The sequence below is a fragment of the Aspergillus mulundensis genome, assembly GCF_003369625.1.
Source record: "Aspergillus mulundensis strain DSM 5745 chromosome Unknown scaffold_3, whole genome shotgun sequence".
NCBI classification, from domain to species: domain Eukaryota; kingdom Fungi; phylum Ascomycota; class Eurotiomycetes; order Eurotiales; family Aspergillaceae; genus Aspergillus; species Aspergillus mulundensis.
The window spans coordinates 3,195,620-3,208,432 of record NW_020797891.1 but is presented as its reverse complement, the minus strand read 5'-3'; the positions used below and the strand labels follow the sequence as shown (position 1 = coordinate 3,208,432).

The 12,813-nt window shown below is 51.9% G+C and overlaps 5 protein-coding genes across 5 annotated transcripts; 3 read left to right on the top strand and 2 right to left on the bottom strand.

Annotated features, from left to right (window-relative positions):
• Nucleotides 1-250: 250 nt before the first annotated feature.
• Nucleotides 251-1,149, top strand: DSM5745_04469 (uncharacterized protein; the record flags this gene model as incomplete). The annotated part of the gene is made up of 3 exons (XM_026746485.1): nt 251-603; nt 662-911; nt 970-1,149. 3 exons carry the CDS (start codon nt 251-253, stop codon nt 1,147-1,149), a joined length of 783 nt encoding a protein of 260 aa, XP_026605481.1.
• An 860-nt stretch (nt 1,150-2,009) lies between these two features.
• Nucleotides 2,010-3,171, top strand: DSM5745_04468 (uncharacterized protein; the record flags this gene model as incomplete). Its single annotated transcript, XM_026746484.1, has 3 exons — nt 2,010-2,572; nt 2,639-2,906; nt 2,986-3,171. The coding sequence occupies 3 exons, from the start codon at nt 2,010-2,012 to the stop codon at nt 3,169-3,171; spliced, it is 1,017 nt and encodes a 338-aa protein (XP_026605480.1).
• Nucleotides 3,172-3,450: 279 nt separating this feature from the next.
• DSM5745_04467 (uncharacterized protein) lies at nt 3,451-4,902 on the bottom strand (the record flags this gene model as incomplete). The annotated part of the gene is made up of 1 exon (XM_026746483.1): nt 3,451-4,902. The coding sequence occupies one exon, from the start codon at nt 4,900-4,902 to the stop codon at nt 3,451-3,453; it is 1,452 nt and encodes a 483-aa protein (XP_026605479.1).
• A 375-nt stretch (nt 4,903-5,277) lies between these two features.
• DSM5745_04466 (uncharacterized protein) lies at nt 5,278-6,224 on the top strand (the record flags this gene model as incomplete). The annotated part of the gene is made up of 3 exons (XM_026746482.1): nt 5,278-5,651; nt 5,704-5,938; nt 5,991-6,224. The coding sequence occupies 3 exons, from the start codon at nt 5,278-5,280 to the stop codon at nt 6,222-6,224; spliced, it is 843 nt and encodes a 280-aa protein (XP_026605478.1).
• Nucleotides 6,225-11,059: 4,835 nt separating this feature from the next.
• Nucleotides 11,060-12,245, bottom strand: DSM5745_04465 (LysM peptidoglycan-binding domain-containing protein; the record flags this gene model as incomplete). The annotated part of the gene is made up of 3 exons (XM_026746481.1): nt 11,060-11,295; nt 11,358-11,639; nt 11,705-12,245. The coding sequence occupies 3 exons, from the start codon at nt 12,243-12,245 to the stop codon at nt 11,060-11,062; spliced, it is 1,059 nt and encodes a 352-aa protein (XP_026605477.1).
• Between the last annotated feature and the right edge of the window lie 568 nt (nt 12,246-12,813).

The window sequence follows — 12,813 nt, the reverse complement described above, 5'->3', positions numbered from 1 at the left end:
TCTGTGACCAAGTGTAGTGTAGGTGGTACCTAGAGTAACAGGCACCACCACGTGACCAGCCACCCTTGACTCCCCCACTCCTCCTCCTCTCTCCTCAATCTTCTTCATAAATACCTATTCCACCCAGTTTCAATCCGCGTCTCACCCATCCACCGAGCCTTTTCTATAATCCTCCACTCCTTACGTCGATCTTCCATTCTACAGAGCTCTTTTGCAGAACTTGGTAACTCCAACGCCCACTCAAGCAAACATGCGCCTCGACCTACGAAGCGAGCGAAAGAGTCGCCGCCAAAAGCTCACTACAATCTACAATGAGCTCACCCGCTCAAACCCCCGTCTCTCAGAAGCCGATCTCCAAGCACTTGGCATACGACATACGACAATGTCTCTCGAAGGCGACAACGGGCCGAAGTTCTTTTCGGCTTATCATGATATTCTCCGCAAACCGGCGCCGGCCCTCGAGGAGTACGTTGACTGGGAGGGAGTCATCGGCATGAAGCCTTATTATAATGCGGACACCCTGGCGAGTTATTTGATTGGATACGCTTTTAGGTGTGAGATGCCCAACAGTGCATCGAGCCCCCGTGGAATCTGCTATACGGAGTGAGTCTTCCCATACCCCAGATTCAAAAGGAAAAATCAACTACTAAGCGCTGTATAGCTACGGTGACCTTGGTTACGGATGCCTGGCGGAGATTACCCCTGTAGGCACTCGGTGGCGAGTGAAAACACTCTGGTACATGTTGAAAGAGACAGCTCCGCATATAGTCTTCGTGATGTACAGCGAGATGAGCCTCGACAATAAAGACGGATATGAAACGCCGCTATTCTACGGCGAGGTCAAAGCACTTATTCGCGTTATGTACCTCCGCTTGAAGCAACCTTTCTTAGACATGAATGTCCTTGCTCCGGTACGTCTGATTGGTTGGCTCTTTATCCTATCTAGTGCTATGAGCTAACGTGCTACAGGTTCTGTGTTTCTCAGCCATTGGACATCACCACCTTAGAGTTATTGAAGCGTATCATGACGGCGTGGATCTGGTGGTTCGCTCAACTCCGGTTTTCAATATGCTTCATCGGGATGATGAGTTGTTGATGGCGCTAGCGAAGTGCCTGCTGGGTGGAGCAAGTGATAAGCCTACAAGCTGAGTGTTCCGGGTAGGCTCTTCGAAGCCGACTTTTCTGGTTCTTAATGCGGTTATGCTCCATGAACTGTTGACCTCTCATGCTGAGTCCAATATCTTTCGCGTTACACACTCCCACCTCCTAGCTGTGATACTGTGCCGAATTCCAAAGCTGCCTAGCCCGAGAGTATTTGGTTACTGGGATTATTTAGTAGTTCGACCAGGGACCTTGCGTTGTTGCTTATCTCCTGTTGCGAAGCGACCACTCATCCCATGTAGTACCTAGATACACAGAAAGAAACTTGCACGTTGATCAAAGACTATTGCCTATTCTAACTACTACCTACGTGATAGAGAGGCGCCTTGTATAGTCCTAAGCATTATATAGCTACGACATCTTCCAAGTCGCATGACACCTCAGGATCCCATATCAGATCAACAAGCCCGTCCCGCTGTACCATCCATAAAGCAGCCTGCGCCAAGTGAAAGCGGACTCTAAAATCGCCCTGGTCCTTGGAGACAGGCAGTATTTTTGCAAGTAGGGGCAGCTGTTGAGGGACTTATTGGTGTGTTTCCACTAAACGAGTCGATCAGGCACTTATTGACAATGAATGTCACTCCCCCGGTGACCTAGGAACCAGTAGGCAACAATGTGCCATCAAGTTGGAGTGTCACTGCCCTTATAATGAAAGGTTTTCCGTATAATAAACTCCTTTGATCTCAGCCGGATGTGATGCCTTTTCTCAGTCAAGAGCTAATCATCAACCACCCTTAATCATCCAACTTTCTCCTTCTTGCTCTTCTTCCCCCCTTCTCTTTAACTCGCAACCATCCTCAATCCTGCCTAAATCCAACTGAGCAACTCACAATCATCAAAACTCCACAATGTTCTCCCGATCCAAGCCAAAACTACCTGAAGCGATAACCCGCTGTTACCAGCTTAAGGTTATCCACAATGCCCTCGGCAAGCGCATCCGCATCCCATCGTCCGAGCTCGCGGGGCTCGACATCCGGCGTGAAGTCATGGATCTTAAGGACAATGGACCACATTTCTTTGCCCCGTATAGAGACGTTATTCTCAAGCCACGATATGACGATAGCGACGATGAGATCGACGACGAAAGTGATGACAAAAGTGACAACAAGGGCGACGACAAAAGCGACGACCAAAGCAACGACAAAAGCGACGACCAAAGCAACGACAAAAGCGACGACAAAAGCGACGACAAAAGCGACGACAAGAGCAACGACAAGAGCAACGACGAAAGCAACGACAGAAGCGACGACAAGAGCAACGACGAAAGCGACTACTATTTCAACTGGGACGAAATCATTGGTGAAAAGCCCTTCTGGAACGCGCACGCCCTCGCAGGATATCTCAGCGGTTACGCCGGGAACTGCGAACTACCAAATGAGGATGTAAGCCCTGAAGGTATTTGCTATGCCGAGTGAGTCTTCCCATTTCCTACCCCCGCATTAACAGGAGCACAGACACCTCTAACCGCCCATCGCAGTTGGGGCGACTACGGCTTCGGCGACCTCGTTGATCTCACGGACGGCTCCCAGTGGCAGCTAAAGACAGCGTGGTACATGCTCGATGAAACAGCGCCGCACATTGTCGCCATCCTGATTAGCGAAATGGCGCTGACGGCCGAGGACGGAACCCCGCTGTTCGCTGACCCCGACGACGTCCCGCTCTTCCACGGCGAGATCAAGACGGCGATTTGCATCACGCGCGCGCGGTTGTGCACGACTTCTCTGCATATGAATGTTAATGCGCCGGTATGTTCATGTCCATGTCCATGTTTGCTGCTGCCTACACTTGGCCTTCTAAGTGAGGAGAACCGGCTAACGCATCCAGGTTTTGATATTCTCCTCTATTGGCGAACACCATGTTCGAGTCATTGAGGCGTACCATGACGGGCATGGGCTTGTTATGCGTGTTACCAGGCCGTTTGATATGGAGAAGCGGAATGATGCGTTGCTCCTTCTGCTGTTGAGGTGGATGCTTGGTGGTGCTAGTGACAAGTCAACGAAGCTTTGCTGAAAGCCCTCCTCGTGGATCGGCATTACAGATAAGGATAATTGTCGCGGATATGTAGCATACGATTCTCCTATATCCTACGCAGGAAACCACTACGGATATGGTATAGCAGGAGAAGAATGTTTGGGATCATGGATTAAGAAACAAAACTCGGAAAATACAAGAGAGGGGATGAAACGCCCATACGCTAGCGACTGGGTATAATGATAAAAAAAGAACTCGACTGAACGATCAACCGTTGTAGACCGTTGATATCGGGGTCTGGACCATGATGAACCGTGCTCAACGATAAGGGAGAACAGCCTGAACAAGGGAGAGAGAAGCCTTGAGGTCATCGGCGGCGCGCATAGCAATAGCAACGACAATAGGCGCCAGATGTTTCATGCGGTCTGGGTCGGTGGTATCCCAGGGCCCAAACTCGTGCATGGTCAAAAAGGTCTCCGGGTCGTCGGATTTGGCCCCGGCGCCGGTCCGCAGGTACTCCAAGTACTTCTCCGTGTACTCGGCATACAAGATGAAAACCTCGTGTCTATCTTGGCAAAGGTGGATGCGTCTTCCCCGCTCATTCAAGCGATCTCCAGGTTCCGGGTACGACGCTAACCAAGCGACCGTCTGCGCCGCCTCCTGCATACGGATCGCCGCACGCTTTCTGTTGCGATACACGGCTTTGACTTCGATGAGGGCGCGGATTCGTTGCCCGCGGCGCTCTACGCCCGTCATGTCAAGGTATCCGTCTGTGCGGGCTTCGTAGGACGCGTTTCCGAAGTTTGCTTTGAGCGGGACGCGGTGCATGCTCCAGCGCAGGGGGAGGAGGGTGTGGAGGGTTAGAGCGCTCAGGAAGTCCACTAGGGCGGTATTGACTATTTGCTCGTCCTGGGAGGGTGCGTAGAGCATATGGAGCAGGTCTGGATCGTCGGGGGACGTGAGGGTGTACGGGCTGTCTTCTGGAGTCTCCAGGGTCGAGGGGCCCTCTGGGGTTTCCAAAGTCGAATGGCCCTCTTCTGGAGTCTTTGGGTCTGAAGGACTTTCATCCGGATGCTTCGGTGCTGAAGGGTTCTGTTCCGGAGTCTTCGGGGCTGAAGGGCTGTCTCCCAGAGGATTCGAGTCGGATGGGGGTTCTTTCGGATGCTTCCGCGCCAAAGGGCTCTCTTCCTCTTCTTCGTCCTCTGTGTCTTCATCATCTGCGAGCGACCGTTCCGGCGTCACCGGCTGGGAATCATTCATATGCTCTTCTTTCTCAGCCAGTGAGTTGCCTTTGATTTTTTTTGGTGGGTGCTGGGCTTTGCTTCGAGTAAAGTGGCTTTTCGGGGTGAAGATTGCCGTCGGACGCATCTCTTCAGTCTCAATGTTCGCAGCGTGTCGCTGAGCTGCCTCCGCCAGGGCAAATGTTCCCTCTGGTATCTGGGCGGATCGCTTCTCAAGAGATTTGCAGTATTTCTTCCAGGATTTGTAGTTTCTGAGAGAGGCCTCGGCTTTTTCCATCCACTCCTGAAGGCCTGCATGCTCAGGGTTGAATATGTCACTGTCAAGCACGGGCTCAATGGCAGGTTCCTTCCATAACACGCGAAGAAGCAAGAACTGCTTCTCATCGATGGTCGAGGCGGATTTTAGTTTCACTTTCAGTTCAGCCTGATGGAGGTATGCCGCGTCTAGCTCTGGATACTTGGCCATGTCCTTTTCCCAGTCGGCAACAGTCTCAGGCAGGGTAACTCGCTCCGTTGACTCGGTTGACATCTTGGTTGGCGAAGCGGAGGGGGTGGCTTATAGTAGGAAAGGATGGAGAGAGATTGAGGGCTTTTGACCGAGCGCGAGCCTTTTGGGTACTCCAAGAATGATTTCTGGAAAGCACTGGGAGCAAAGACTGAATGCCTACCCCTCACTTGTCAGCAGTCAAAGAACATCAGGGAATGTGTTACCCTCTAGGCCTTGCCCAGTGAATGGCCGACCTCAGCCAATCAGCGCCGACCAAGACGCGTTGCGGGGGCAACCACGTGACCTTCCGCTGTTGCCTCGCTCGTCCTTTGATTCTCCCTCGCCGTCCTTTGATTCTCGTCTCTTCCCCCATCATCCTTCCCACATCCATCCATCTCGTCATCCTCAATCATCGCAATGCCTGCTGCTCAGCAGAAAAGTGAACTGCAGAAAAAGCGAAGGGCTCGCCGCCAGAAGCTCAGTGCGATCTTCGACGCCCTGGACCGATTCGGCTCGCGTTTGTCAGCGGCCGACCTCAAGGAACTGGGCATCCGCCATGAGAAGGAGATGTCCCTAGACGGCAACGACGGACCGAAATTCTTCTCTGCCTATTGCGATGTCCTTAACAAGCCAGCGCCTGGAGTTCTCGACAACTACATCTCCTTCGACCCAAAGCACGGTGGGAAGCCCTACTACAACGCCCAGGCTCTAGCGAGCTACTTCACCTATTATTCCGCTCGATGCGATTGTCCCAACGAAGACATCTCACCGGCAGGTATTTGTTATGCGGAGTGAGTCCCCCCCTCCGATCCACTTGGTTACACTCACTGACATCCAAACTAGCTACGGAGATCACAACTTCGGTGCATTGATGGACCTCACGTTCGGCCGCAGGTGGGGGGTGAAGGCGACTTGGCACATGCCGGACCGCGAAGCCCCTCACATGGTGGTTGCCATGTTCAGCGAGATGGCCGAGGGAATCGAGGACGCGTTGTTTCACGGCGAGGTCAAAACAACCATTCGTGTCATGCACGGACGGTTGAAGAAGGCGTCTCTTCGATCGAACCTTTTTGCTCCGGTATGTCCACTCCAATCTGCTTGGTCACCAAAAACTGGCTAACTTCCTGTAGGTCCTGATATTCTCCGCGATCGGCGAGCACCATCTCCGAGTCATCGAGGCCTACCATGACGGCAAGGAGCTTGTTATGCGCACCACTAAGCTCTTCGATCTGGGTCAGCGGGATGATGATCTCCTGGTCACTTTGTCCAAATGGCATCTGGGCGGAGCTAGTGCGAAGTCCACGAAGTCGCCTGAGTCTGATTCCTTGGACATTGGCGTTGCGGAGACGCGCACGATATCGTGATCGCCTGGATGAAACTGGTCGGCTGCTTTGTTTCAAATCTTGTTCGCGTTTGGGTATTGGCGTTGAGGACTATGGACCCAATCCCATGATGACCTGGGCTGGTACTGGTTGACTGAGCTTTCTTGAAAACCTGGTCTTGTTCGCAGGTATCGGCGTAAGGAACTTGCTCTGGTTGGTTTTATGTTACATCTTCAAATGTTCTATTCTATCACGCCATCATTAGATACCACTTCACTTTTATCATAAGGCGCAATCTTACTTTGTTTTCTTGATTCAAGTCAAACACATCTCACAAAACCGACTCCACCACCAAATCTTCCCTCCATAGAAGTAAAACCAAATCGGACCCGGCATCAGAAGCACGCCCAAGCCAAGTTGCAACGTACTCGTTGATTCAATCCCCCAATGCCCATAGATACTACTCCCCCACAGCGGAAACATCGTTGAAACCAAACTCCTTACCGCAACATGAATCGGAATCGCACTATTCGCATTCGGCATGTATACGTTGACGATATACGAAATGCCCGAGAAAAAGATAATTTGCAATGCACAGCCGAGGAAGAAGTAGGAAACAACCTGCGCGAACCAAAGGGCGTCCTCATTGCCCATCCAAGTCAGAGTACTGAGGGGACAAGCATACATCCTCCCAGAATCATCGGCGGAGGACAGAATTCAGGCCTTGCTGCCCTTTCTTCAACACGCGCCAGTAGAAGTGCCGCATATGTAGGACGACGATTCCTAATGCGCTCATCACACCCAGAAACATGGATAAGGATGAAGGGCCGCGGTTCTGGAAGGCATACGGGAGTACCCGGTACGATAGGTAAAGCGTCCCATCAACAAGCGTTAAGGAAGGCATAATCACAATTCAAGATATGTTCCTAACCATCATACGCGCCGGCATCTCCTCTACCTCTACCCAGCGTCCCCGGGTAAGCACATGTTTCTTGGATGGCGCATAGAACGCCCTATCCCCTGTCCTCCTGCAGACTTGGGAAATCTTGAGCTCTGGTACTTGCTTTCTCGAGGACTCGTGCATCGTAAATGGGGGGAAACCCAGACACCCGTATATACCAGCAGCGTCATCCTCATCCACCTGAGATACCACCGCCCGGACCGAACGTGGATATACGAGCCTATAATTGGGCTACCGGTACTCGGCCAATTCATGCTCGTCGCTCTGGCTCTGGTCTCAATGGCGACAGCGCGCGTGTGGGTCGGCTATACTTCAAGAGCATGCTGGATCCCATAGCTAGAATGCCGAAGCCCCGAAGCCCCTGCAGAACGCCTGATTAGGATTGTCCGCATTGTGCGCGAGGGACTGCGGGATCTAGAAGTGCGCAGGGGGAGACTTATGAATAGGGACACTGCATTGCCAAGGATTTTAGGGAGTGGTGCGAAGTAAGTCCGATCGCGAATCCAGACACAAATAATGAGACGGAGAGGTTTACTGTGACTGGGGACACGTTGAATTTGGGCGCTGTTGTTGATGAGGCAGGACCGACGACTGAGGAGGAGAAGGAGGTTGGAAGATTATAAGCTGGCAATAAAGGGAGATTTTAGTTTTTGGGCAGCGGCTAGGCTTGTGTATTGCCGGTCTGGGTCTACATGCAGTGGAGATGGAGGGCGATGTCAATAAGAAGATTATCAGGTAGGGGTCTTTGAGAAGTGTGGTGAGAGGTCTGGTGTTTGGGTTTGGGTTTGGAGATGAGTTTCAGCGGCGGTTGTTGGGTGTTGTTCCATGTCTGTCTTTGGGCTTGCAGGGCTCAGAGGAGAAGAGTGGGTGTAAGACTCTTAAGATTGACATGGAGCCTTGCCTTGGGGTTGAGAGGCTGCGAAGATCATGGTGGTGGTGGATGTCTTGTCCATGGCGTTGGCGAGCGATGAGATGGCTCTCTCCCTCTCTCTCTCCTACTTGAACCCTTAGTATCCACTCTTATTACAACCCAAGTCCATGCATACATTGCGGAAAACCTACTGTTTCTATCCCGTTGTCGTCAAAAAATGCAGGGGATGCCAAACTAACATAAGCCCTACTTCGCCGATGACGAGTGCCAAAATCCCCAAGTGCAGTGGATAGGCAAGGGACGGCTTCGTCTTCAAGCGATGTGAAAGTCAAGCCGGGGATTAAAAAAGCTTCAAGCTTCCTTGGAGCCAGACATGGAGCCTGAGTTGCGCCTACAGAGTATTCCCGCTGGTCGTCCTGATTTGCTCGTCGTGCTGGTTGCCCAGATATGGCTCCCGGCTCGCAAGCGGCAAGTCGCAATGATGGCCGAGATGACCGTGATGACTGGATCCACCGGCACTTTCGCTGAAATAAGGACCTTGAGATAAGGCCGGATCAGGACGCCCCCGGTACTCTTGGATAGGAGAAGGAAAGGAGGTAGGGCTCGATCGTCAAGCAGTCTCTCCTTGTCCAAGTCCACAACTACTCCCTCGTACGTTCTTATCCCCCACCAACGCAATCCCTCGGTAAAGGCGTCCCTGGACGCCTGATCATAGCGTCGCCCATCATCAGCCTAAATAAGCCCGTTCGTCTTCCAACATTGCAGCTACCAAGCATAACGCCCTCACCAGGGTTGACAATTCAGACCGCGACGTCCGGAAATTCCGTTCTGTTCACGTGGGCAAAACTTAGAAGACACTCATCTCACACATCCCGCAGAATGTCCTGCGGACGCCTTTGCTGGACATAGCGTTTTGAGCTTCCGAGGAGCAGATTGTCTGGTCAAGGGGTAATACGGTCTCTCGGGACGTAGAGCCAAGGGGCCGCATATGTCCCAATGACAAGACAACAGTCGCGGCAGATATTGATGAGAGCAAGCCATTCCGCAATGTCGGCACGGTGTGTCTATTTTTCGCTGAAGGACCTCGATGGATTCTGGTCGCGGTCGGGAAACGCTGCATGGGATGTCGCCGCATAGGCATTGCGCGAGGAATCTACCATATACTCATCGACATTTTTTTCTTGACCCTGGGGTAAGATGGCTGGGGCGAGTCGGAGTCCGGAATCAAAAGCCCGCCTGGCTGCGTATCCCAGGTCTTCTTCAACTGCCAATTCCCGATCGAGGGTAAGAGCGCCGAGAGGCCCACGTCGCCTGTTGAAGAGGCGAAGTAAGTAATGCTCATCTATGATTCAAACATGCCGATTCGCATTTCCGTCGAAGATTGAGATCGATATGTTCCGAACGTTATTGTCCATCCGATCGCCGATATGGCATCCGCACGTTGAGCAGCAAAATATCGTTGATGTCGCGTGCGCGTGGTGGTAGCCGATAAGCTTCTCCAATATGCATGGAGCGATGAAAGATGGATCGAATCTTGACAAAGGGGGGCGTGGAATGTCGCGAGTGCGCCATGGGTCTTCCGGCAGATTGTGGAGTTGTCAATATGTGTTCGTAACTAATTAGAGCGCGCTGGTTGGAAGGGTCAGGGTGAGTGGACGGTTTGGCAGTGGCAGGTGGCCGCAAGCATCTTGATTGCGACATCTTGGCGATGGGATGGGATAGGATGAGATGATGCCCGAGGAGGTTGGGGACTGGAGGATATTTAGATTAAAGGTGGTGCGGGGTGACCCCAGAACCCGGTTTCTCCCACGGCTGATCGGAGGCGAACCAAGGGGGTTTTCGAGAGCCATGGAGGGATGAGGTTTGCAAATCTAGCACGGGCGGATCGGACGCGATTTTGGCAGCTCGGGGCCTTATTAGGATAAAGTTTCTGGATAATATATTAGAGATTTATTCGCTGATTCGAAATAACTACTTACCAGGCATTTTAATAAAGAATTGATGAAGTTACACGTCGTTGAAGTTGACGCGTTGATGAAAATCTCACTAGTGGGTGGGATCTCGGTAATGGGTTGACCGCTCTACGGAGTATAGCTTAAGATCTTTACTACTTGATCCTAGCGGTAGTGCACGAGCGACCCCAGTGGAACTTCTTCAGTTGATTAGAGAGTGTCTGCCACGGGAGCGCTCGGCGAAACTCATTAAATTCGTAGTGCCGGTAGTTCCAAATTAGGTAATATTACGTAACCCCGACGCGGCGCGCTAAATACGCTAAATTATTAAATTAGGTGCAATATTCGCAACGCTATATAATTTTATATAAAAACACGAATGTTGCATAAATTAACTAAAAATTACGTTAGTTACCATTAAAAGTCAAAAAGTGTTTTAATAAACAAACTTTGGGTGTTATTTATAATGCGAAAGTTGCTTTACATATAATTTTTAGTGTAAAGTAACCTTTTTAAAATATTAAAACGCGTTGCAAGGCCCCGATAAACATAACACTTACTTAACCGCGCTAGCGCCGCGCTAAGCCTATTTAAATTAAGCAACGGGCACGCTTAACAAGCTTGCTGTGTGCTTAATTTTTTGGACCGCCTTCCTAATTAGGACGGCCCTCGGGCGCGCTAAGCCAAATTAAATTAAGCATGCCGTTAAGCCTACGTGGCAGACACTCTCTATTACAGAATGTTCAAGAGCACCGAGAGTAAGACGAACGCCACTCTTCTGCATAGACGCATCGGCGATTTTATGATGGATCGAATTAAAAGATATTCGTTATGATGTGTAGCTGACAGTCCTTAGGATACCGTGGAAGCTGATTAGAGAGCATTGTTTAGGAAGTAAAGGCTAAGTTGAACTCGTCGGCCTCTTTGAAGTCATCGAAAAACAAGACCATATATTAATACATTATAGCAGCAACATAACTCATGCAGCCGTATAAACCATCAATCATACGCACAATGACCTGTCTCATACCCTTTCAATCCTAATTCCTCCCCTAGATAGCACTCATGTACCGACTACGTTCGGATTGGCCAATTAGACACCAACGCAAACATAGTAATCAACCCAGAGGTTACTGCACGACGCATCGATAGTCGGATTCCACTCGCGGAACTGCTCAAGCGTAATGCCGTTATCCGAGTCAATAGCCCAGCACCCCTCGCCCGACTGCACCTTGTGGTACTTCTTGCAGTCGGCCGTGATATCCGGCATCTGCGGCTTGGGCGCAACGTGCACGCAGACGTAGTAGTCGAGCCAGAGGTTGGAGCATTCTACGCGCGCCAAGTTAGCAAATAACGAAGCGAATCAAGAGGAAAGAAGGGGAGATGCGCACTGGAGTCAATAGCGGGGTTCCACGCGGAAAAGTCGGCGTGGCTGATGCCGTACGCCGACTCAATTGTGTCGCATTGGTCGCCGGACACGACCTTGTGGTATTGGTCGCAGCTGGCGTCGATGCCGGATTGGGTGGGGGAGGGGGCGGTGTTGGTGTCGGAGCCGGTTGAGGGCGCGGCAGATGTTTGGGATGGGGCGGATGAGGAGGTGCTGGTGCTGGTTGTGGTTGTGGCGACGGGGGTGTGCACGCAGACGTAGTAGTCTAGCCAGAGGTTCGAGCAGTCTGTTTGTTACAACCTTGTTAGTGGATGTCCATTGTGGGAGGGATAAAGTGAGGGTGGAACATACTGTCATCAATGTAAGGGTTCCAGGAAGAGAACTGGTCATTGGTAATGCCGTACTTGGCTTCGATGGTGTCGCACTGGTCGCCAGATGCAACCTTGTGGAACTTGTCGCAGTTTGAGGCCAGGCCGGGCTGGGTTGGGGAGGGAGCGTCACTGGTGGCCGAGGTAGTAGTGACAGCGGGCTCCTTGGTGGTAGTAACGAAGGCAGTGGTAGTGGTTGCTGTTGTGAGAGCCTGCGTCGTAGTAGTCGTGCTTGTAGTGGTAGAAGTGGTGGTAGAAGTGGTACTGGGCTCATCGGCCGTGACATCGCCAATGACACAGTAGTTGGCGAAATCGTCAAAGTTATCGCAGTCCAGGCCGGGGTTCAGAGACTTGAGGTCATCAACGGAGAGACCCCATCCAGAGGCAAAGCTCTCGCAGCTATCGCCCGAGCTTGCGGCGATGTCGAAGGTACAGTCGACGCTGCGCTGGGCGAGGGAGATGCTACGAGCGGCAAGCAGCTCCGGGAGGAGGCTCAGGACGACGGCGGACTTGATGTTCGGCATTTCGATAAAGAAAGAAAGTCAAAAGTGTGTCTGGTAGGTTGATGTTTGGTCTCACGGGTATGGTTTATATGTTGTTTCCGGAAGGCCGGACAACCTCTGACTCTTGCTGCCTGTGCTCCATTCTTGTTTACCGGCTCAAACTCAAGAGTACCCGTGGCGTTCTCCGCTAGTATTGTCGTATAGCTAGCAGTCTCTAGACTCGGTGGTGGTGCCATTCCGGTGTATGGTCTGCAGTGGCCGTCTAAGCGAAGAGCCTCGGTGGATGCCGGTGGCAATGCCGGATAGCCGTGCAGGCCGCCGTGAGGAGTTATTTGTGCCTGGAGGTTCGTTCGAGCACGCTATCAGGGCAGAACCCACCAGGGTCCAGAGCCCTGAGTCACGTTACTGTCACAGACACAGCCCTAGCGCCCCCCACTGCCCCTGCAAGCCTGCAACGCCGGCCCAGGACTGGCTGTCAAGCTTCACTGGCAATGCAGGCCAAGACCCTGGGTGGGCTTGCAGAGAATTGGCGCAAATTTAAATATTCCACACCATCCAGCGCCAGAGCTGCCTGCACTCTGCCCTCTTC